Here is a 21883-nt window from a genome sequence, read left to right on the forward strand (position 1 = left end):
GCAGCTGCCTTATATATCACCATCGTTCACGACAGGTTTTTTTCCCCCGGTGTTTCCCGTTCATTGATGTCGGTTTTCCCCTCTGACGGTGGTTATGCTTCTTCCCACACACTCCTGTTAGAGCCTACGGACTGTTAGATAAATGCCGTCTTCTTCACACACCTTTCTTTCCTCCCCCCCAAATCTCTCCCCCCCGTCCATCCTTAGTTTGCTCTTGTTTGTTGCTCTTCTCTGATGGAGGAATCAGCAGTCTGCACACCTCGGCTCTTGCTGTACATTTCTAAACCTAACCTTCTGACAACAATGCATTGCCTTGCTCGCCTCCAGGAAATGTCAAATTGGTTAAAGTTATTCCTTACTTTAACAACATGACCCTATGTGAAGAGAGGGTAACCAAACACTAATTTCAAACATCGGTGCCCATCACTGCCTGTGGTTTGACACACATAGTGCTTGGATCTGGGTTTCTGTTTGACTCAACTCAGTGTTAGCCTGTTGATGTCACTTGCAACAAGATCATCTTTTAGTGTTTGGTTACTCTTTGTTGAAAGTACTTCAGCAAACCAATCAGCTTAGAAAGAAAAGCCAACCTTTTATAACTTCACACCATATCCTGCAAGACTGGGAAAAGATAGAGGCAATCCTGGGAGGGGAGAAATGAAGCAGGGCTGCTTTGGTTTGGTCTCATTTTGTCTCTTCTCCAACTTTCTCTCTGTCTCTGTCTCTCTCCGTCTCTCTCTTGCTCTGTCTCTCTCTGTCTGTCTCTCTCTGTCTCTCTCTGTCTCTGTCTGTCTCTTTGTATCTGTCTCTGTCTCTCTCTGTCTCTCTCTCTGTCTCTGTCTGTCTCTCTCTCTCTGTCGCTGTCTCTCTCTGTCTCTCTCTGTCTCTCTCTGTCTCTGTCTCGCACTACCGTGACACTCTTGACAGAAAACTGGCGAAGAAGCGCAAAGACGCCATTGGAACGACGCGGCAGGAGATGACCCACATGGTGAACGCCATGGACCGTAGCTATGCCGACCAGAGCACCCTGCACGGCGAGGACCCCATGGCCGTGACCTTCATGGACTCGCACAGCTTCACCGCCAACAGATGTAGGTCCATCTCCTGTAGGGCTCCGTAATCAAATGATTATCCATCTCAGTGTTTCCGCTAGAAAAAAATTTGTGCCGGTCATGTGACGTGGAAGGTTTCATTTTAATGTTGTTGTTGTTTTTTTACTTCTTTCGATATTTGGCAGCTGTGAAGCGTGCCGATGCTGACTTAAAGTCGAATGTATCGACAGAGCCTCTGCTGCTTGCAATGCGCATAAGCCTCGTGACTCTTCCTTTCCCAAGGCGGCCTCGCTGAGCAGTCTTTATTAGAGCTTAGATCGGGCCCAGAAAATCAAGCCCGCACCGGCCCGAGCCTGAACGTTCTGTCTGAGCCCGGCCCGGCCCGGCCCGGCCCGACACGACACATTAACTGTAATTATGAGCCTGATCACGATTTCAACCCGAAATTTTTTTAAATACATGTGTAACTTTGTACACATTTGTTACTTAGGCCTACTCTGCTAAATATATATGTAAGGAATAATGTGTAGAACGTCGGTCATTATCGGGAAAAAAAGGTCTACTGCTTCGCCCTGAAGGGGCTTATTTTCGATAATGACCGGCGACGTTCTATACATTATCCCGCTTATTACACTGCTACTTGCCAAAACGAAAAAATAACTTCACATGGTGGGTCTAGCGGTGAAATAGTCCGCCGAAGACGTTGACGTCGCTTAGCATCCGAAGACGCTGGGGTTGACAAGTTACCGTACTACCCATGCAAGTGAACGGAGCGTTCCACGGCATTGAGAAGACCCGTGTAATAAAGGCCTATAATATTTCTGTTTATGGCATAGATTTCTCCTAAACACAAAGGCCCGGCCCGAACCGGCTCAAGGATAGTGGTGGGAGATATCGGCGGGCCGGGTCGGGTCAATCAAAACCCTCATTGTTTAACATGAATTGGCTAAACAAATGACCACTGTAGCATATTTAAACACAATTCAAATTGAGCAGAGAATTATTTCCATTGGTCATTCTGACCTGAGACATTTAGAATTTTCGACCCTCCTCTTTTTTTTTCTGGTCAATGACCGGTAATTACCGGACAACGGAAACTCTGATCCATCTATGTGCTTAACTATTGTAGCTGTTCTATTTGTATTCTATTCTATTTTCTGTTTTCTTCTTCTCACATCTAACAACCACCAACATGACGGAAAACTTTCCAGCAACCTTTATTTGGTAGTTTCTAAAAGAGAACCGTATTTTTCATTGAACTGCGTCAATAATGTAGAGGGTATTTTTAATAGTGAATGTTAATATGGGTTCTCACATTCCCGTTTTGATCAGTTGAGATGTACTCTTTCTGAACCGTGTGTGTGTGTGATCATGGACAAATCCAGTTAGGTGTGCGTTTATCCCAGGTCCAGTGATGGTTATCCCTGGTATCTGCCCGACCTCAAGCGAAAAACTCACCCACGTAAACTCTTAGCGTTGCTCACCTTGTTTCTTCTTTCAGTGCCCCCCGACCCACTGGTTCCCACCGCTGTGCTAGGTGAGACCAATGGCCTCATGGCTTCCAACCGCCAACCATTATGTGACCCATCGTGTAGTAGTCATCACCAGTCACCCCATCCCCCCCAAAACCCCATCACGCCGTGTTCAGTCTCTGTGTTTGTAGGTGTGTAATCCCAGCCCCCTGTATTAGTTTTACCGTCGAATCGCCACATGCAGTGTGCATGGGATCAGACCAGGGCTGGATGTTTCACCGTGCTCGTACGCGCACCGCACCACGGGTGACGTTGTGAGCGCCACGTGTTTCGTGGAGGACACGGTTTGGTAACTAAAGTATGCGTTTCAAACCGGCTGAATCATTGAAATCCCAGCTGTGGTTTCTGGGACGGGCACAAGCTGTATTGATGTTGATTCCATTATCGCTTTCCCACGATACACTTTCCCCCACGGAGACCTCATTATTTCCACAGCGTTGGCTGGTTTTCAGATGTGTCCCCGAAAACGCATTGAGCCAAATTTTTGAATGGAAGGAAGACACATTTCACACTGTGGAAAAAATGGCTGCAGATTAAAACCACATCGAGTTCAAAAACAAAATAATTGCATCTGTGTGCTCCAGTCTGCCGCTATGTATTTGGCTGGATAGCTGTTCCAGTAAGGCTATAGGCCCTATTTGGCTACCTGCCATCCTGGTGTTTGGGGAAATTATTTATTTGCCTCTCCCTAGATACGTTAGCTGTTGCGGCTCACGTCCATGTGAGTGAATTATGAAAGCTTTAGCTTTGCTGAATGTGATGTAGCCCTAACTCTAGGGGGGTTACACAGCGTGGCGTGTTTGTCTCCGGTCTCCGGTGAAGTGTGACACCACGCAGCGCCACAAGAGGCCCCCGGGGCCGGAGTAAACACCCCGCCGCGCGCACCACCCCGCACCAACTAACAACGTCATGTTGATTAGCCCGCGGTTAGCCCGCCCTCTAATGGGAAGTGAAGACTGCACTTACAACTTGTCCCGAACAATCACGTCACCGGCCGGGGGCAAGTTAAGGGAGTTGAGACACAATTGTCTGGTCGGGTTTGCTGCTAATTGGCCTAATGAGGAACTCTTTTGGCTGTGGTGTCTGCCAGCCCAACGTGGCCAGCAGAGCTGAGCTGGAGAAAATAAAGGGTGTCAGTTCATAAACATCAGCATCGGTAGAAGAGATGGGTCAGTCATGGTATGGACACATCAGGCTCAGCCCAAAAATGCACATGTCAGCGAATGAGTGCACACTATAGTCCGATTAGTATTGGTCAGTATCCGATGTCCATATGAATATGATGAGCACCGGCAGATGATCCCCATCTATCCCCGTGTACACGTTTGTGTGTGTGTGTGCATGTTATGTCTGCACAAGTGCGTGTCTTGTGTGCTGTTTTCATCTAGCCACCCTGCTATGTCAGCCGAGGAGTGACGGCTGTGACTTAGCGCACCATTCCGCCGCAACCGTAAGAGTCCTCCACATTTGGTTCCCATGTGTAGATCCATTGTGCCCCTCTCCTGCATTCAGCCCCCTCCCTGGTCAACAGTCAAGCGAACCACGATCCATCAGGATGGCCTCTTACTTCCCCCTTAACCCCCCGACTAAACCTCTGCTCTCTCTCTTCCTCTTGCTGCTGCGACCCCTAGTCCCTATCACCGGTGAGTAGACCGCAGACAGACCCTCTGTCTCCTCAAGGGTCGCTTCCGGTCCGAGCACTCTCCGACACGTGTTTGACATCACCCCGTAATATCGCTCGTTTTTGACGCTCTCCCCCTCTACCCCCACCCTTTTCCCCCCAGACGAGAACCACAGCGCCTCGGCGGTGCCGGAGAACAACCGCCTGCTGGACGTGCCGCGCTACCACTGCGAGGGGGCCGAGTCCCCCTACCAGACAGGCCAGCTGCACCCTGCCATCAGGGTGGCAGACCTCCTGCAGCACATCAACCTGATGAAGACCTCCGACAGCTACGGCTTCAAGGAGGAGTACGAAGTAAGGTGCAGAGGATCGGAAGCAAGGGGCGGCGCTGGTGTTGGGAGTATTGACTGCAGGGGTTGCCACGGCGATGTTCGCCGCGTTGGCGACGTTAGTAGCATTGTCGGCGTTGGCAGTTTGACCAAGAAGCGAGCAGGATGTTTCAAGATAGTATTAGGCTTTTAGAATGTTGGTGTGTTATTTTGTACTTATCGTTATTCGGTTCCTGTCTGTTGGTGTTGCAGAGTTTCTTCGAAGGCCAGTCGGCCTCATGGGACGTGGCCAAGAAGGATCAGAACCGCACCAAGAATCGCTACGGCAACATCATAGCCTGTAAGAACCTACACGTCGTGCTTGAAGCTTTACAGACAAATGTATCTTTAAAAATGTAACCTTAGCTTTTAACCTAAGCCATGGACTCTAGAAAACGTACCATGGGAGACAGAAAGGGTAAGAGTATAGTGTCATGCATTATTCCTAGGTATGGTGCGATACTGGGCAAAATGGCATTCCTTCTGTGGTGAGGTCATTACCAATGGAAGACCGCTCTCTAATCTTTGTTATTCGTTGCTTTGCTCTCTTGTTGTGTTTCTCTTCTTCCCTCTCTGCCTTCTACCCTGTCTCTCTCCTCCAGATGACCACTCAAGGGTTATTCTTCAGCCTATTGAAGACGACCCCTCCTCCGATTACATCAACGCCAACTACATCGATGTAAGTGGAAACGCATCGAACGCTACTATTGGCTCCCAACGAAACCAGCGAAACCACACCCCCTCGCTCGTATGTCAGGCCTCTATACCTTTATCGCCTATACAAGTTGTGCATCCGCCATTTTTGAAGTTAAACCCATCCCACCAGGACATCGCACGCCGTCTGTGTCACTCATGCGTGAGGTTTTACATCTTCCAGTCCTCCAATCACAATCGATTCATCATGCACCTCAGAAATTCATTCATTCAAGTCCCCAACGCGTTATACCATCCAACTTCCAACATACCAACCAAGATCAACCATGCTTTCTACCATCTACTGTCAAACATCCAACATATCTTCTCTACCATACCTTCTACTAACATATACCATACCTTCTACTAACGTCTACTATAACTTCTATAACATCTACCATACCTTCTATAACATCTACCATACCTTCTATAACATCTACCATACCTTCTACTAACGTCTACCATACCTTCTACTAACGTCTACTATAACTTCTACTAACATCTACTATAACTTCTACTAACATCTACCATACCTTCTATAACATCTACCATACCTTCTACTAACGTCTACTATAACTTCTACTAACATCTACTATAACTTCTACTAACATCTACCATACCTTCTATAACATCTACCATATCTTCTACTAACATCTACCATACCTTCTATAACATCCACCATACCTTCTACTAACATCTACCATACCTTCTATAACATCTACCATACCTTCTCCTATCATCTACCATACCTTCTACCAACTAACATCCACTATACCTTCTACTAACATCTACTATACCTTCTACTAACTAACATCTACCATACCTTCTACCAACTAACATCTACCATATGTTCTACCAACTAACTATCCACCACCCATAACATTCTACCATCCAGCATCAATCACTCATTTTCGCTTCAACCGTTTTTGTATTTTCCACCTCCATCTGTTGCCATTTCACCATCATAGTGATTATTTGCATGTTGATCATCCATGAGTTCAGTTTGTTTACTGTACTGTACTGGCACTGCTTTTGGCCAGCCTTGCTAATGTTAATATTGCCATTAACTGTTTACAACTGCTTTTAATGCATGACTTCACTCAGTCATCTTTTCTTTTAGAAATGAATCATGGAGGACCTTGCCAGGATTAGCTAATCTCTTTTTTATATCTATATTGGCTCAATTAAATTTAAATGTAAATACAGTTATCCTATAATATCAACATCTCGGGCATAGTGTCACACTGCAAGATGTTTGGATTACACAATTACACTGTCATGATATTGACTTTGGTGTTTGTACTTCCTAAAGAGCTTTGCATAGATTGATAAATAGTAGGCACCAGGCAATGTCCTCTCTATACATTCTACCTCTATGTTATTCAGTTGTTTACTTTCTGCATGTGCTATTCAAACTTGCCATTGTGTCACTACAACTTTTCTTTTTTTCCTGATTGACACCCACTGATATGGTGTCTTTCTGTCTTTTTTTCTTCCTTTCCTCTGCTCGTAAATCTGCCTGTGGCTTGGGTTATAGATTTGGCTGTACAGGGATGTAAGTATTGCTATGGATCCTCTCGACTACCCTCCTATCTAGAACATCCCACTATCTGTCCATCCGTTCAGAAATCCGCCACGCGTCCACTGACACCAACATACTCCCCCATTCCCAGCACTCTGCAGCGAGGTAGTCCTCTGTTGGCCCAAAGGTTGCCCTATCGACCAAATGTCACCCCAGCCCTACCCACCCTACACCTGCCGTCTTACCCACAATTCAGGCCTGCCTAAGCGACACACATAACATGCTGGCCTCTTTGCATAGCCACTGATAGGCGTGGCAGGGGAGAGTTTGAGCACGGTTTCACAAGGAGTTTGGAACAGTTTTATATATTCTTTATTTTTATATATCTTTTTTTATCATCTCATTAGTAAGATACCCAAACATGTTTTTACTTCCAATGTGGTATATGTAAGTATTTATACCTATGTTTACTATGCCGTCTTTTCATCTTCCTCGGTCCTGTAGTCAAGTGCCTTCGTCATTAAAGACAAACGGCCAGTTGGTTTTGGGTACAACATAGAAAACTGTCTAGGAAGGAACCTTTCATGGCATCATGTTGATGAAAGCTTTATTCCCACAGGGCTACCAGAGACCAAGTCACTACATTGCCACGCAGGGTAAGCTGCACCACGCTGTACACAATTTAAATGCTAATCCTGTGTATGCCGTATCAGGACCCTGCATGGGGCCGTTCCCCACAGCCTCGCAACATTCATCATAGACAGATCAATAATTTAAACATTGTCCTGCAGTTTACCCGTATAAAACTGTGCGCTTGTGTGTGTGTGTTTGTGTTAGGTCCAGTTCATGAGACTGTATATGACTTCTGGAGGATGGCGTGGCAGGAACAGTCTGCCTGTATCGTCATGGTTACCAATCTGGTGGAGGTTGGAAGGGTACGTATTTCATGTTGTGCTCTTAGGAAAGGAAAAAAAGGGGCCACTTGTTCATTGTACTTAAAAAAGGACGCGTAAAATATTTAGTTAAAGTATTTATACGTCAAGTCAGTTAAAACTTTATATTGTTGAATAATTCCGTAAAGTTATTCAAAATAAGTTGCTTGAAAAAGTAAATAGTTTGAACCGCCAGTGCCGGTCGTATTGCTAATTTCAGCGCCATGTTGAGTGCTGCTGAAGTGCTTGTGGAGCCGCTTGGTTTGACGAGGCGGCCGGTTCATTTCCCCGCTCTCCTCCAAACAGGTCAAGTGCTACAAGTACTGGCCCGACGATGCTGAGGTGTACGGAGACTTCAAGGTGACGTTTGTGGAGGTCGAACCCCTGGCCGAGTACGTCGTCCGGACTTTTACTTTGGAGAGGGTGAGTGTGTTTCCCTTGTTTTGTTTCTGCCCGTTATATGACAAGAGACGCATGCAGCAGTTGCCGACGATAGCTCTCCATTCACAGAGGTTATTGAAATTAGTCTGAAAATCCATCTCTTCTCCTCCCTCAGCGTGGATTCAACGAGGTGCGAGAGGTCAAGCAGTTCCACTTCACCGGCTGGCCCGATCACGGCGTCCCGTATCACGCCACGGGACTACTTTCCTTCATCCGCAGGGTCAAAATCTCCAACCCGCCCTCGGCAGGGCCCATCGTGGTCCACTGCAGGTGTGTAGAGAATACAAAGAAACACGAGGAGTGTAGACGCCATTCGACCGACGTACAGGCCGGTATCCCTCCGCCTCTCACCTTGTTGTGGCCTCCCTCTCTCTCCCTGGGTGTTCAGCGCCGGAGCCGGACGCACAGGCTGCTTCATCGTGATCGACATCATGCTGGACATGGCGGAGAGGGAAGGCGTGGTGGACATCTACAACTGCGTCAAGGCCCTGCGCTCCAGGAGGATCAACATGGTACAGACTGAGGTGACTACATTACCCATCAGCCATCTGCATCTTCATCCGCTCACTGGCGCGCATGCTAAGTGGAATGACGCGGCGCGCCGTGTATATACGGAAGGTATTCGCTGTCCAGGACCTGTGGCTGCAGCGTTCATACGCTATCTCATCTGTGTGTCAACACGATTTCACGTTAGGGACCTTCACAAACCAGCCCAACGCCAGCATCACACCCAACGCCATCTCAGCCATGTACCATGCTCTCACTTCAGTCCTCAGATCCTCAGATGTAAACTAAGGTGGGAGCAAATTGCCTTATTTGGGAAGCGTAGTCGGTCGAGTTGTGCCCTAGGTCCTTTGATTTTGCTTGAATAGATCCTTTGCAGAGAAGCAACATCGTTAACACACCTCCACTAGTCTACGGCCTGTGCCCTGGTACGTAAAAGGAACTGACCCATAAGGGGTGTTATGAGCAGCACCTGTTAGTCCTATGATGAGGCCTCTGTGAAAAAGGGGAATTAGTAACACTGCAATATTTGGGACAATGGAGTGGACCCAGACACCAGATTAATATTTCCCAAGTAGTATAATTATTGCTGTTTAAACGTGTGTTTTTCCCTGTGGAGATAAACACCATGCTTCACACTCACTGGTAATTGCAGCTTCTGTGAGGTTTCACTTCAACGTCTTAAGGAACAGGAGGTGATTTCAACCTTGTTGAGTGGACGTAATACTCTAATACTGTCAGATTCATCATCTCTTTCATGGCTCCACCTTCAATCCCATGTGGCATGCACTCTGCATGCTGTCGTTCACAACGTGTGTGTGTGTGTGTGTGTGTGTGTGTGTGTGTGTGTGTGTGTGGCACAATATGGGTGTTGTTAGTAAAGATGTGTCTCTTTTGTGTTCTGCTTGATTTGATATTTTTTGGTGGCTGTTGGACTCTACATTTGCTAGTAAATTGTATTTTGAAATCTACAATTAAATGTACTCCTGTAACAACCGACATTAGGAAATTATTAAAGCACATCACCAGTCTGGGAGATCAAAGCATCGTGGCCCTCTCTGCTGGCTTCATTAAAGTCTCCGTTACCAATATCATTTGTCAAACTTACTCTGTTGTTCCCCTTCTGCCAAAGAGCATTTAGCATGCCTGCGGCCTCAACATGATTCGAACAGTAAATAGCAGTAGCATTTTTGTAGCAGTAGCTCAAATTGGCAGCGGTAGCTCAAGCTAGAATGCTAGCGTTTTGGGCTAATTAAACCTTAGTCTTCCCCTGCCTCTAAGGGCGGCTCTACCTCTAGCGTAACAAATAAAGGAAGTCTGTTTGAATAAGTGTGTGAGTGAGACTGCTGCTGGTGTGAACTACTGTGCCCCCAAAGTGCTAGTGCTACTGTAACACTAAATGCTTTTGGGAGAATCCCTGAAGTACAATAAAGTTTGCCAATTTATATTTTGGTGTTTTGTTTAGTGAAGTAAGGAGAGTTGGTTAGAATGGATTTATCATTATTGCACTTTAAAGTTAATTGTCTCCCCAAAATCTGAAGGGATAATGTGCAGCATGCAGACTGGGGATGTATCAATAGCTGGCCATAAAATTGCAGATATAACAAACAATAGTATATCGTGTTTATGTTGCTGCCTTCCACAGCATGTGTGTGCGTGATTCCATGTATGTGTTGAATGTGCATTTCAGGAGCAGTACATATTCATCCATGACGCCATCCTGGAGGCGTGTCTGTGTGGGGAGACGGCCATACCGGTGTGCGAGTTCAAGCCCGCCTTCTATGAGCTGATCCGCATCGACTCCCAAACCAACTCCTCTCACCTGAAGGATGAGTTTCAGGTGAGTTGGATTTCATGACCACAGTCGTCCGGTGCCGTCCCCAAACATTCCCATCCATTTGGCGTCTGACCTGCTCCCTGCGTCACGTTTAACAAACATGCACAAATTAAACCAACAATGCAAAAGCTATTTCACGGCCTGTTAGAGAAAGTAGGGGTGGGACTCACAGGGTACCTCACGATACTATACGTGGCCCACGATACCGATATTAATGTGCTACAACGATTCTGCGATAATCAATATAGTGTTAGAAGACCCTTTAACGATACATCACGATATTTGTCTAACTATGAATACAAAATCACTGTGAAAAGGTAAAGTGCTGGATCTGTCTAACAGGTAACTTTTTTCAGTTACTCGTCTTTGGCTAGTTAACTTCCTTACAAGTTTCCCCTCATTGAATTGTTGAGCGCCGCCTTGAGGAGTGATAAAGTAGTGATGCTGGGAGCAGGGAAATCTGTTTAGAGCGCCTTAGTTTATTAATTCAAATATCGATTGTATCAAAGTAGGGCGACGATATATCGCAAAATCAATATTTTGTCCCACCCCTAAGAGGAGCCGCATGCTAGCCTCTTCCGACAGGGCTTCTCAAACAGGCGGTGATGAAACAGGCTCCTTCAAACCAACACACTTCCCCCCCTACCCTTTCTCCCACTGCCCCACCATGTCGGAGCGCTGACCGAAAAGAAGAGGAACACTGTGGGCCTAACCCTCAACCTCTCTGTGTTCCCTGGTCCTCTCTCCCCCCCCCCCCCCAGACCCTGAACTCGGTGACCCCCCAGCCCCAACCGGAGGACTGCAGCATCGCGCTGCTGCCCAGGAACCAAGAGAAGAACCGCTTCATGGACGGCCTGCCCCCAGACCGGTGCCTGCCCTTCCTCATCACCATCGACGGCGAGAGCAGCAACTACATCAACGCCGCCCTCATGGATGTAAGTCCGCAGCGCAGCCCTCCACACACTCACGCACAAAAGGACGTGTGTACGTCCCACTTATCTATCCAAAGTGTGTTCTCATAGTATCCTATGAGTACTAATACGGGCCGAATCATACTTGGCCCTTTGCAGTTGATAGCATAAGCCCAGTATTGCTGTGTAGCCTCTACATGTAGATAATTAGCATCTGTTGTTGTTCAAACATTTCTAGATGTACCCTGCTTAATGTACAGAGTTGCCTTCCAAATGGTTTAGCATAAACGTATGTACACAGCCATGTTTACACAGGCAACGGTCAAACACACACGCAGACTCCCCTCCCTGTTTGTGCGATGCATTGTTGTGTGGTTTTTAGCAGCAGGAGGCTAGAGACAAATCCAGGTTGTGAAAAGACCTCTTGCCAATCAAAGCAGACCCTGAATTTGCCTTTGTCATACTGGTGTGACAGCAGGGTGAACACAGGTGTGGCTCTTGACGTTGATTACGGGCACTGCATGCCTACTGAACTGTAATTCGCTTGATTAGCTACACCTGTTTTCGCCCCTGCTATGACAGCTCTGTGATTAAGGCCTATACATTGGCTGGGGAATAATCGATTGTTGCAAAGGCTGTGCGGTGATCAGCCAATCGCAGACAGCCTTGGTGTTCCAAGACCCTAGGGAACGCTGTAAATAGTTTTAAGGAGTCTCAACCAAAAACAGCATGTAACCTTGTTGCCTTAGATGCGTTAAGTCAACTTATTGAGTTGTAAAATGCGATATTTTAACATTTCTAACTTGCATTTGTGTATTAAAGGGTGGCGTACAGTAAACTAAAGATGGGGTGCTAGGTAATTGTTTAAGAAGAAGAATCAAATATAACGCATCACCTTACAACTTATGGGCCATACAGTAATATGCAATCCGTTTAGTTTGGTTCAGTGAGTATTGAAATCCTCCATCCTAGTGTAAACCGCTAACAAATTGTCTATGGCCCATTACTGCTTTATTAGATATGAAAAATACTGAATTAAATTCAACTAAATCCATATAGTAGACCATTTACAAAACTGTCTTTAGTTAAATAATAAAAAACGATTTGAATGCATCATTGAGTTCAGTCAAAGTTAATAATAAAAAAGACCCCTGCTCACCTTTTGGCCTCTCTCTAATCAAGCTGTCAGAAGAGTTCCAGGTAAAGGGATTTTGATTCACATGTCTGATACTGGATTTGTTTCACGGCTTCACTGTGTCTTCGCGCCGCCAGGGTCATATCTATTATATCCACATATATGTGTCTATATATTATATATATAGATACATATATAACCCGTCACATCCAACCCCATAACACTAAATGTCTCCACCACCTGGCCGGCTGGGCCTCATTCCCTTTCAGTGGAACCCCCAAATTCACTATTTGTACATTTGCTAGCAATCTTCTAATAAAAGTAAGCAAAAAAAAAAAAAAAACTGCCAAAAATGTTGAATTTGAATTGGGATCCATTGAAAGCGACTAATAGATGATGGTAGTTGTCTATTTGATGTTGGTAGTTGTCTATTTGCATAGGTAGTTCCTTCCTATACATCCAGCGGTCAAGTGCATGAGTCCCCCCCCCCCCCCCCCACATTTGATTGGCTAACTGCATGATCACGTGACCACCACACTTCACTGCTTCATGTCAACTGTCCCATGTTGTTGTGTGTGTGTGTGTATGTGTGTGTGTGTGTGTGTGTGTGTGCGCGTGCCAGTCTGAATATTTGTGTTGGGTAGATGATAAAAAAAGAACAGGTCTTGTCATTGTGTGTGTGTGTGTGCGTGTTTGTGTGTGTGTGTGACATTATTAATATCCTGTATCCTCCCCAAATCCATAAATGGGATTCATGAAGGTTTTATCTTTGGAGGGAGGTTACTGGGGAATGAGTGTGAAGTGCAGGCGGTGTGAATGAGTGAATAAAGTGATGTCCCCCCGGCCCCCTGCAGAGCTATAGACAGCCCGCCGCCTTCATCGTCACACAGCACCCACTGCCCAACACGGTCAAGGACTTCTGGCGTCTGGTGTACGACTACGGCTGCACCAGCCTGGTGATGCTCAACGAGATCGACCTGGCTCAGGTAAATCCTACTGTGGACATGATGGACACGCACACGCTCAGGCACACATACATACATGCACACATCCAAACACGCATTCACACATACACACACACACACATACATGCACATACACACGCACACACACACACACACACACACACACACACACACACACACACACACACACACACACACACACACACCCACACACACACACACACACACACACACACACACACACATAGACTGATGTGATCCTCCACGCCGCTCCCAGCAGTGGCCCTGGTCAGAGCGAGTGAGGGTCTAAATGGCCCGTGTGTTGCGTCCCTGCAGGGCTGCCCCCAGTACTGGCCCGAGGAGGGCATGCTGCGCTACGGCCCCGTCCAGGTGGAGTGCATGTCCTGCTCCATGGACTGCGACGTCATCAGCAGGCTGTTCCGCGTCTGCAACCTCACCAGGGTCAGTTCACCTGGCCCCGAGCCTCCCCGTTTAATATTCAGTCACCAGACGCCGACACAGTCGACGTGTCGTCGCATGCGTCTGTGTTTGGTCTTAAAGCAGACGCTCTTTCCTGTGTCAACTCTACGGGTTTATCCGTGGTCTCTCGTCCACCATATGTGTTGAGTCCCACTCCCCAGTGCCTCCCACGCGTCATAACCAGTGTGTGTGCGTTGTGTCCCAGCCCCAGGAGGGATACCTGATGGTGCGTCAGTTCCAGTACCTGGGCTGGGCGGGCCACAGAGACGTGCCCGCCTCCAAGCGCTCCTTCCTCAAACTCCTCCTCCAGGTGGACCAATGGCAGCGCGAGGGCGAGGAGGGGGAGGGCCGGACCATCGTGCACTGCCTGTGAGTACATGCGCTCAGTCGTCCTGCTCCAAGAGGCTTTGGACATGAAATGGGACGGGGGTTTCAGTGTGGTTGTCCCAGGGGTGGATAACAACGGCGGCTGAAGTCGTCAAGAGAAGAGAGAGTCGATTAGCTTCAGTTTGACGGGTTTTGATTGATCTAATAATGGAGAACACGTCGTGCTCCCAGGATGGCTCCGCTTACAGAGGAGGGTGAGGAACAGTTAAAAAATAATGAAGGCTGATGAAAAGATAATGGCATCCTCTTGAACGTTATACACAAATTCTCAGTGAAGTAAACAACACTTGGGCTATTTGGACTCATTTAGACTGTGGACTGTCTATTGAACTATATGAACAATGAATAATAATGTTAAAAAATATGTAATGTATATGTTTGTATATCTTTTATTGTTGATATATTTATTACTATGATGATGCAATAAATGTAAAACCCAACGTGTGTGTGTGTGTGTGTGTGTGTGTGCGTGTGCGTGCGTGTGTGTGTGTGCGTGTGTGTGCGTGTGTGTGTCTCTGCAGTAACGGCGGTGGGCGCAGCGGGGTGCTGTGTGCCAGCAGCATCGTGTGTGAGATGGCCAAGCGGCAGAGCGTGGTGGACGTCTTCCACGCCGTCAAGAGCCTGAGGAACAGCAAGCCCAACATGGTGGACACGCCGGTGAGTCTCAGGGGCCCCGGGTTGATTCGACATGAAGGGGGGGCCCTCAGTCCCAACGACGGGGTCGGAGCCACGACCACGCAGGGGAAACACTCACGGGGATGTTTGAGATGCATGAGCCAGCCCCACGCAAACAGAGCTTGCTGCTTTTATTAAAGCGTTGCTCAAAAACAAACCTTAAAATTGCTTTTGACAACCGACTCTTATCCCCTCTGTCCCTCTTTCTAACGCTTAATTTGTTTGCCTTTAAATGTTTCAATGTGACATTTTCATTGTATTGTTTTTAGAATAGGACGATTGTCTGGTGCTTTTGCTATATCAACAAAACGTGTTGTTATGAATGGTCTAAAATGCACAATGCAAAGGGACCCCCCTCCCCTGGGGACACTTGAGTCTCCCCGTGGTAGGCTGAGCGAGAGCTGACCCCCGTCTGTGTGCTTCATGTGTCCCCTGTCCAGGAGCAGTACCGCTTCTGCTACGACCTGGCGCTGGAGTTCATCGATAGCTCCTCCTAGGCCCAAGGAGACGTCCTCTCCCCTCACACGCTTCAATCTCGTGTTTTTTTGGCTTGATGATGATAACCCCTCCCCCTTTTGCAGTGGCGCTTTTTTTTTCTTCGATATCCTCACTGCGTCTCCCTCCCGGTGATATAGCGCTGTGATTCCATTGGACGGGACGGGAAACGCAGAAGGGCGCGAGAACAAATGGCCTTGGTCACTAGGCGGGTTCGCGTTACCGTTTTTTGTTTGTTTTTCCCCCCGAGCCCCGTTGTGATCGGAGCTCGACGTGGATCGTGATGTTTAGCCTCAACCATGAACCATGAACTCCCAACGCCCAGCGTCAGCACAGCTCACATCGTTCAACGTGTGCTTTCCCCCCCACACAGTACACCACAAACAGATTGCTAAAGCTAAGAGTGCGCCGTTGTTCCCGCGGCCCCGTGTTTGTTTACAGCCACCCACACCTCAAGCACCACAGAAGGGGACTGCTGTGCTCGGGGGGGTGGCTGAGTCGTCCGCACCGTACACCAGAAGTATATTTTGGACACCTTAACATACACCGCCCACACCGCAGGTTTTTTGTTTGCTGGCCCAGCGGATTATATTTAGTGTATTTGGTCATTTCAGAAGTCGCTCCGCGGCGAAGGAGGGACGAGGAACGTGGAATGACATAAGGGAATTGAAAGTAGCTTGTATATCTTTATAGATTTTGTGTATAAGATGATATTGGATCTTAGAGTTGAGACGGACAAGGGACCGGGGAGGACGAGTTAGTGTATGGGGCGTTACAAACAAGAAAGTTGTTTGTTTTTTTGTTTTCCTTTTGTAGTACTTTATCCTTATTTTTTTGTAATTGTCCCCCATCACAGCATTGTTTTTGTATCATGCAATGGAAAAGGTCTAAACTTATGTTATTCACTAAATGTACACAGTGAAGTGAAATGTGTTGGCAGCAATCAGTGCTAGGGTTCTTGCAGTTTTCTGAGACTGATGTTATTTTCTGTTGTGTCACATGCTCTTGTGGTATTACTTACCTGTCTACTCGAAAAGAAAAGCCTTACTCACAATATTGTACCGTAAACCACAAGTTTTCTGTGATAACTTTTGTATCAAGCGCAATCATGTAACATTAGCTTAATCATTTGTTTCAAGGGGCTGAGCCCAATATTATTTCGTTCCCACAAATTTAAATTCGATTTTTAATTTTTTTATTGTGGTTTCATGGCTCATGAATTTTGTGTTGGCCAACTTGATGTATACGGTGAAACACGTGTAAATTGAATTTGCACCTTTGTGCTTATGTTATGAATAGATTCGGCATGGGGCGTTGAACCTCCGAACACCTCAATTGTCTTGTGCACTGATGGCCGGCATTTATTATTTTTTTGTTCATGATTTAAAAGCTGATGTTTATTCATAAGCCAAAGACTTTGTGTAAATATGTCTATATGGATAAAGCGCATCATTTGTATTTATTGTTTCCTTGTTTTTTGCATATGAGAACAATCATTCTTCATTCCACGTTTACTGCCGGCGTCTCATACAAACCACAGGGTCACATGATGACGGGGGGTGGGTCGGGCGGGGGTCTGACACAAGGTGTAGTCCCGTGGGGTCAGTCCCTCGGGGGGATGGACTGAGTGAGCTCGGTGTAGAAGCCCCCCCTGATATAAGAACCAGCATGTTTAAAGTCAAAGTGGGCATGTACTCTCGTTTTGGGTCCATGCAGGAGAACATTTAAGGACCTCCGATCAAAGCTGTATATTAAAAGCATTAATTGTAGTATTTTTTGAATATTTAGATGGAAGTCAACAGTATCTTTCTGTTTTATTTTTCGTTCAACGTTTTTTTGTTGGTTCGTTGTTCTTTTTTCACTTCTGAATCTCTGTGATGTTACCGTGGTGTTTAGAAAAAGAAAAAGACAAAAAAACGCCATTGCTCGACTTGTGGACGGGAACATGTTGTTAAGCCGCAGAAGAGGCAAACCCAGAACGGTGGCTCATATCCCTGTATTATAGACCCTGGGTGAGATGCTGTTGTTCTGCATCCACACATTACCCTGTAGCGAGGATCACTAAACACTCACTCGCTAGGCCTGGATGGTAGACAAGAGGGAGAGTTGGAAATATATATATTGTGCCTATCTGTTTGATTATTTTTTTTTTCTCTTAATACGAGCGTTTGAGAGCATTGTAACTGCTTCATTGTCTCAAACTGGGTTTTTGCTTTGAATGCGGGCTCGTGGACGATCAATGTTATCGTCGGTCGGAACAGAAGTTATATTGTAAAGTAGGCTTAAAAGAAACAGGAGAAGTCTTACTACTCTTCTGCTTCTTCATCAGAACAACACAGAGCTCTATCGGTAACAAACTTCAGAAGCGGAGCCGAGTTGCGCTGTAGAGACTGTACTTCTACACCGCTTTACCTTGTCCGCCAATGAATAAACCGCCATAAACCACGGTGGCATAATAAAGCATCTACTGCCACCTAGTGGACATTTGACTGACTTCAGACTGATCTCCGATTTCTCAATCTAGCAGCTGTTAACTGCTATCCTGCCATGCTAATACTTGGAGCGAAAATGAGCAGAACAATCCGTTAATGTAAAGAAGCCACGGTTTGAAAATTATACAATGCGAGTAGAAAAAAATAACTCTTCACTTTCGTGCTTAATGGAGCCGAATGAGCGGTCGCTGAGGTCAAGGGGCTACACTTTGATAATGTTGGGTGCTTGCAGAAGTTGTTGAATTCTTGTTATAGATTTAAAGATAACGCAACTTTGGAGTTCCCACCCCCACACACACATAAATCTATTATCTGATGCCCCCTTGAAACCACACAGTCCAAAAGCAACTGGTGTCTACATGGAAGTCTGGTCTGAATATACTGTTGATCTTCATGGTTTATTCATTCTTCTTGTCTGTAATGTTTGGCTTATTTGCTGTAATAAAAGAAAATTCCTTAACAACCTTGTTTCTTCAATCTGTGATCTAAGTTTTGCAGAAAAAAAAGATTGGCGTTAGAATATTAGTTTAAGCACACAATTTCAATGTTTTAAGAGAAGTCAAGTGTAGCATTAACTTCTGTTTATTCTTCTGGACCCTCCATTTGCTGTTTACATGGCCCCCTCTCAACTCATGCCAGGGGGGCCCCCTCTCAACTCATACCAGGGCCCCCTCTCAACTAATACCAGGGCCCCCTCTCAACTCCTACCAGGGCCCCCTCTCAACTAATACCAGGGCCCCCTCTCAACTCATACCAGGGCCCCCTCTCAACTAATACCAGGGCCCCCTCTCAACTCATACCAGGGCCCCCTCTCAACTAATACCAGGGCCCCCACTCAACTCATACCAGGGCCCCCTCTCAACTCATACCAGGGCCCCCTCTCAACTAATACCAGAGCCCCCTCTCAACTCATACCAGGGGCCCTCTCTCCACTCATACAAGGGCCCCCCCTCTCAACTCATACCAGGGCCCCCTCTCAACTCATACCAGGGCCCCCTCTCAACTCATACCAGGGCCCCCTCTCAACTAATACCAGGGCCCCCTCTCAACTCATACCAGGGCCCCCTCTGAACTCCTACCAGGGCCCCCTCTCAACTCATACCAGGGCCCCCTCTCAACTCATACCAGGGCCCCCTCTCAACTCATACCAGGGCCCCTCTCTCCATTCATACCAGCCCTCCCCTCTCTCAACTCATATCAGGGCCCCTCTCTCCACTCATACAAAGGCCCCCCCCTCTCAACTCATACCAGGGGCCCTCTCTCCACTCATACCATGTTTACGTTTGACGTTGGTTCACAGCATTGGTTTGTTTTTTATGCTGTAGGTAAAGGGGTAGGTGGGGAGGAATAACATAATCAACCTGATGCTTTAATTCGTTTTTTTTCTCAATTATTGATCTCCAAAAAACGTACAAATGCCCTTCCGTCTCAACTATCCCCTTTGCTGAGTGCAGTTGTCCCTTAAACATCCCTTACAAAGCAGTGTAGAGCTCTGCAAAGATGCAAAGATAAACAGCCCCTAGAATGCAGCTCTCACTACCCAATTGGTTTCTGTGTACCCACAAGCCCCAATGTCTGTCATTAAACCGAAGGTAAACTGCAGGGACACTCCTTAACTGTAAGCCCAGAGCTGAAGTTCTAAGCAACCTGTAATTCTTCATCTTCTGGTGTTTGAGATCAACTGATCAACTCCTGGACAACTCACTGTCACATCAGCATAGGAGGACCCTCCTTATGTGCAGACATAATAAGCTGCATGACCACCACGTATTGTAAGTTCTATGTTCAAAACGTGGAGGCGGTGAAACTGAGGCCGCCACCTAGTGCAACGATGGAGGTTGAACGCAGCAAAGGCTTTGTCTGCCAAATTCTTTGTCTGCTTTCTCTTCCCAGGAGGAGCGCACACAGGCAGAGAGTATTCTTCCCACCAAGCCACTATCTTTGGCCCTATCCCAGCCGAGGCAAAGTGCCTGCCCCACCTCTTGGACTGTTCTTGGACACAGAAACCAGTAACTCGACCCCCTACCCCGGTCACGGTCCACACTCAGGACCAAAGCTGCACCGTTGACTGCACGCAGGCCCTTAGAGCAAGGGCCCTTAGAGCAAGGGCCCTTAGAGCAAGGGCCCTTAGAGCAAGGGCCACAGTTATACCAAGAGATCCTAGAGAAACACAGCTACTCTCATTCAAAACCGATTATTTTGTCCAGGTAATTCCCCAGTACCGCTTTTTTACAAAGACAAAGGCATTTAATGCCACCTTGTGGATGTTTTACCTCACTGACAAACAGAAAAAGGAGAGGGATCACAAGCACGTGTAGATTGGAGCACCCCGGGGCCAGCCCGAGGTCTTTTGGGGCCCTAATCAAAAATGTGGTGTCCCTGAAAAAAATATTTTAGGAGCCATTAGTGTAACGTTACCCGGTTCATCAAAATAACTTGAGTTAGTATATGGAGATGAATGCACCAGGGCCAGCGTTTCCATGGCTGAGTTCTTAAAGGGAGCAAGGCAACTTAAAGCTGTACAAAGTGTGAGGAGCGAGCAACGCAGAAAGTCAAGCTGATCGTGTCTTTTTTCCCTCGTTCCCCAAGCGGTGGCCCTAAACAACCGCATAGAGTGTTTAAGCCAGGGGCCGGACCTGGAAGCACCTATGGCAGCTGTCATACGGTGGCTAAGATAGTTTATACAGGATATTGCATTTAGGTGGCCCTTTCCATGAACATAGTGTGTGATATTGATGAATGGCAGTGTGCCAAGTATATGGTGGGAAGATATTTATGCAAGGCACTGTCCGTGGGCATTCAACTGGTTAACATGGGATGAAGTGATGACTAGTGAGGTGCCCTTTAACACTCAGATATCTGTCACCATCTCAAAGCCAGACTTTCAGACGTTTCTGTTGAGTGCAAAGGTTTTCTCATTGGTGCTTTGCGATTGGTGGTTCCGGGCCCTGGGGCCACCAGGACCGTCTCCACATCACCACCCAGGGAGACCTCTCCTGACCACCCTTCGAGACGTGTCCTCCGTCAACCTTCAGCACGCCAGATGGTTCCTCTTAGATGTACACCTCCGGCTGAATAAGATCTTGCTGTACGTTTCTGTAGAGCTCCTGCACAAACAAGGAAGCCCATGTATGAGCTTTACTTCCCCCTTCTACATAAAGTATAATCATCTCTGAGAGAGAGAAGCAGTCCTCTTCTCTTGCACAGACGAGCGCTCTCCTCCTGAGGTAATCAGAAATACTCTTTTACTTAAGAACCAAGGTATCTGATGTACCAAGATTTCTAAACGTACATTTTAGAAAGGTTTCTGGTCTAAAGGGCCCTACCTAAGGGCACACGTCTGTTTTTCAGGGATCCATATGATATATTTAGATAAGCACGATGCATTGATTGACGTGTTCCCACAGACACAGGGTGGGAAACAGAACAGGGCAGATTCCTCATCCTTCAATGATGTCAATGCGTTGCACGTCATTTTAGGTTCCTAATGTAATCACTGATGTGGTTTCATGCTTTCATTAATGCTTTTGTCAAGGAAATAATCAAAGAATTTGGGATCTGCCTGAAGGATTATGTTTTGCCAACCTGTCATCGCTAAAAATATGAACTGATGAACCCTAAATGGGGGTCACGTTTGTTGAATACATTTTAACTATAAAAGTGAGAAAGAGGGCAAGACACATACCTTAAAGCTGGCCAAGGATGGACAAGGACTAGCACAGGCTAACCAAGTAACATGGGTATCCTAAGGGCTGCCTCAGGAACATACGTTCAACGACTTGATAAACCTGGCCTGTTAAAGTCAACTTACTGGGGGATCCATGACAATGTTTCCAGAATT

The 21883-nt window shown here is 46.7% G+C and overlaps 1 protein-coding gene across 7 annotated transcripts in view; it reads left to right on the forward strand.

Annotated features, from left to right (window-relative positions):
• Positions 1 to 18413, forward strand: part of ptprk (protein tyrosine phosphatase receptor type K) — a 93334-nt gene extending 74921 nt beyond the window's left edge. For 3 of the 7 annotated variants that reach the window (XM_079753671.1, XM_079753674.1, XM_079753673.1), the window contains 16 exons: positions 928 to 1091; positions 4369 to 4559; positions 4778 to 4874; positions 5176 to 5252; positions 7408 to 7444; positions 7626 to 7723; positions 8027 to 8143; positions 8277 to 8431; positions 8550 to 8685; positions 10356 to 10505; positions 11264 to 11437; positions 13403 to 13534; positions 13850 to 13975; positions 14199 to 14362; positions 14902 to 15037; positions 15496 to 18413. In XM_079753671.1, the coding sequence (XP_079609797.1) occupies positions 928 to 1091; positions 4369 to 4559; positions 4778 to 4874; positions 5176 to 5252; positions 7408 to 7444; positions 7626 to 7723; positions 8027 to 8143; positions 8277 to 8431; positions 8550 to 8685; positions 10356 to 10505; positions 11264 to 11437; positions 13403 to 13534; positions 13850 to 13975; positions 14199 to 14362; positions 14902 to 15037; positions 15496 to 15552 (2011 nt within the window). In that variant the 3' untranslated portion in view covers positions 15553 to 18413. Of the gene's footprint in view, positions 1 to 927; positions 1092 to 4368; positions 4565 to 4777; positions 4875 to 5175; positions 5253 to 7407; positions 7446 to 7625; positions 7724 to 8026; positions 8144 to 8276; positions 8432 to 8549; positions 8686 to 10355; positions 10506 to 11263; positions 11438 to 13402; positions 13535 to 13849; positions 13976 to 14198; positions 14363 to 14901; positions 15038 to 15495 lie in introns of those variants that run through there. The other 4 variants (XM_079753672.1, XM_079753676.1, XM_079753675.1 and 1 more) reach the window with 2 other exon arrangements.
• The last annotated feature ends 3470 nt before the right edge of the window (positions 18414 to 21883 follow it).

Source organism: Pollachius pollachius (assembly GCF_949987615.1).
Source record: "Pollachius pollachius genome assembly, chromosome: 16".
Classification (NCBI taxonomy): domain Eukaryota; kingdom Metazoa; phylum Chordata; class Actinopteri; order Gadiformes; family Gadidae; genus Pollachius; species Pollachius pollachius.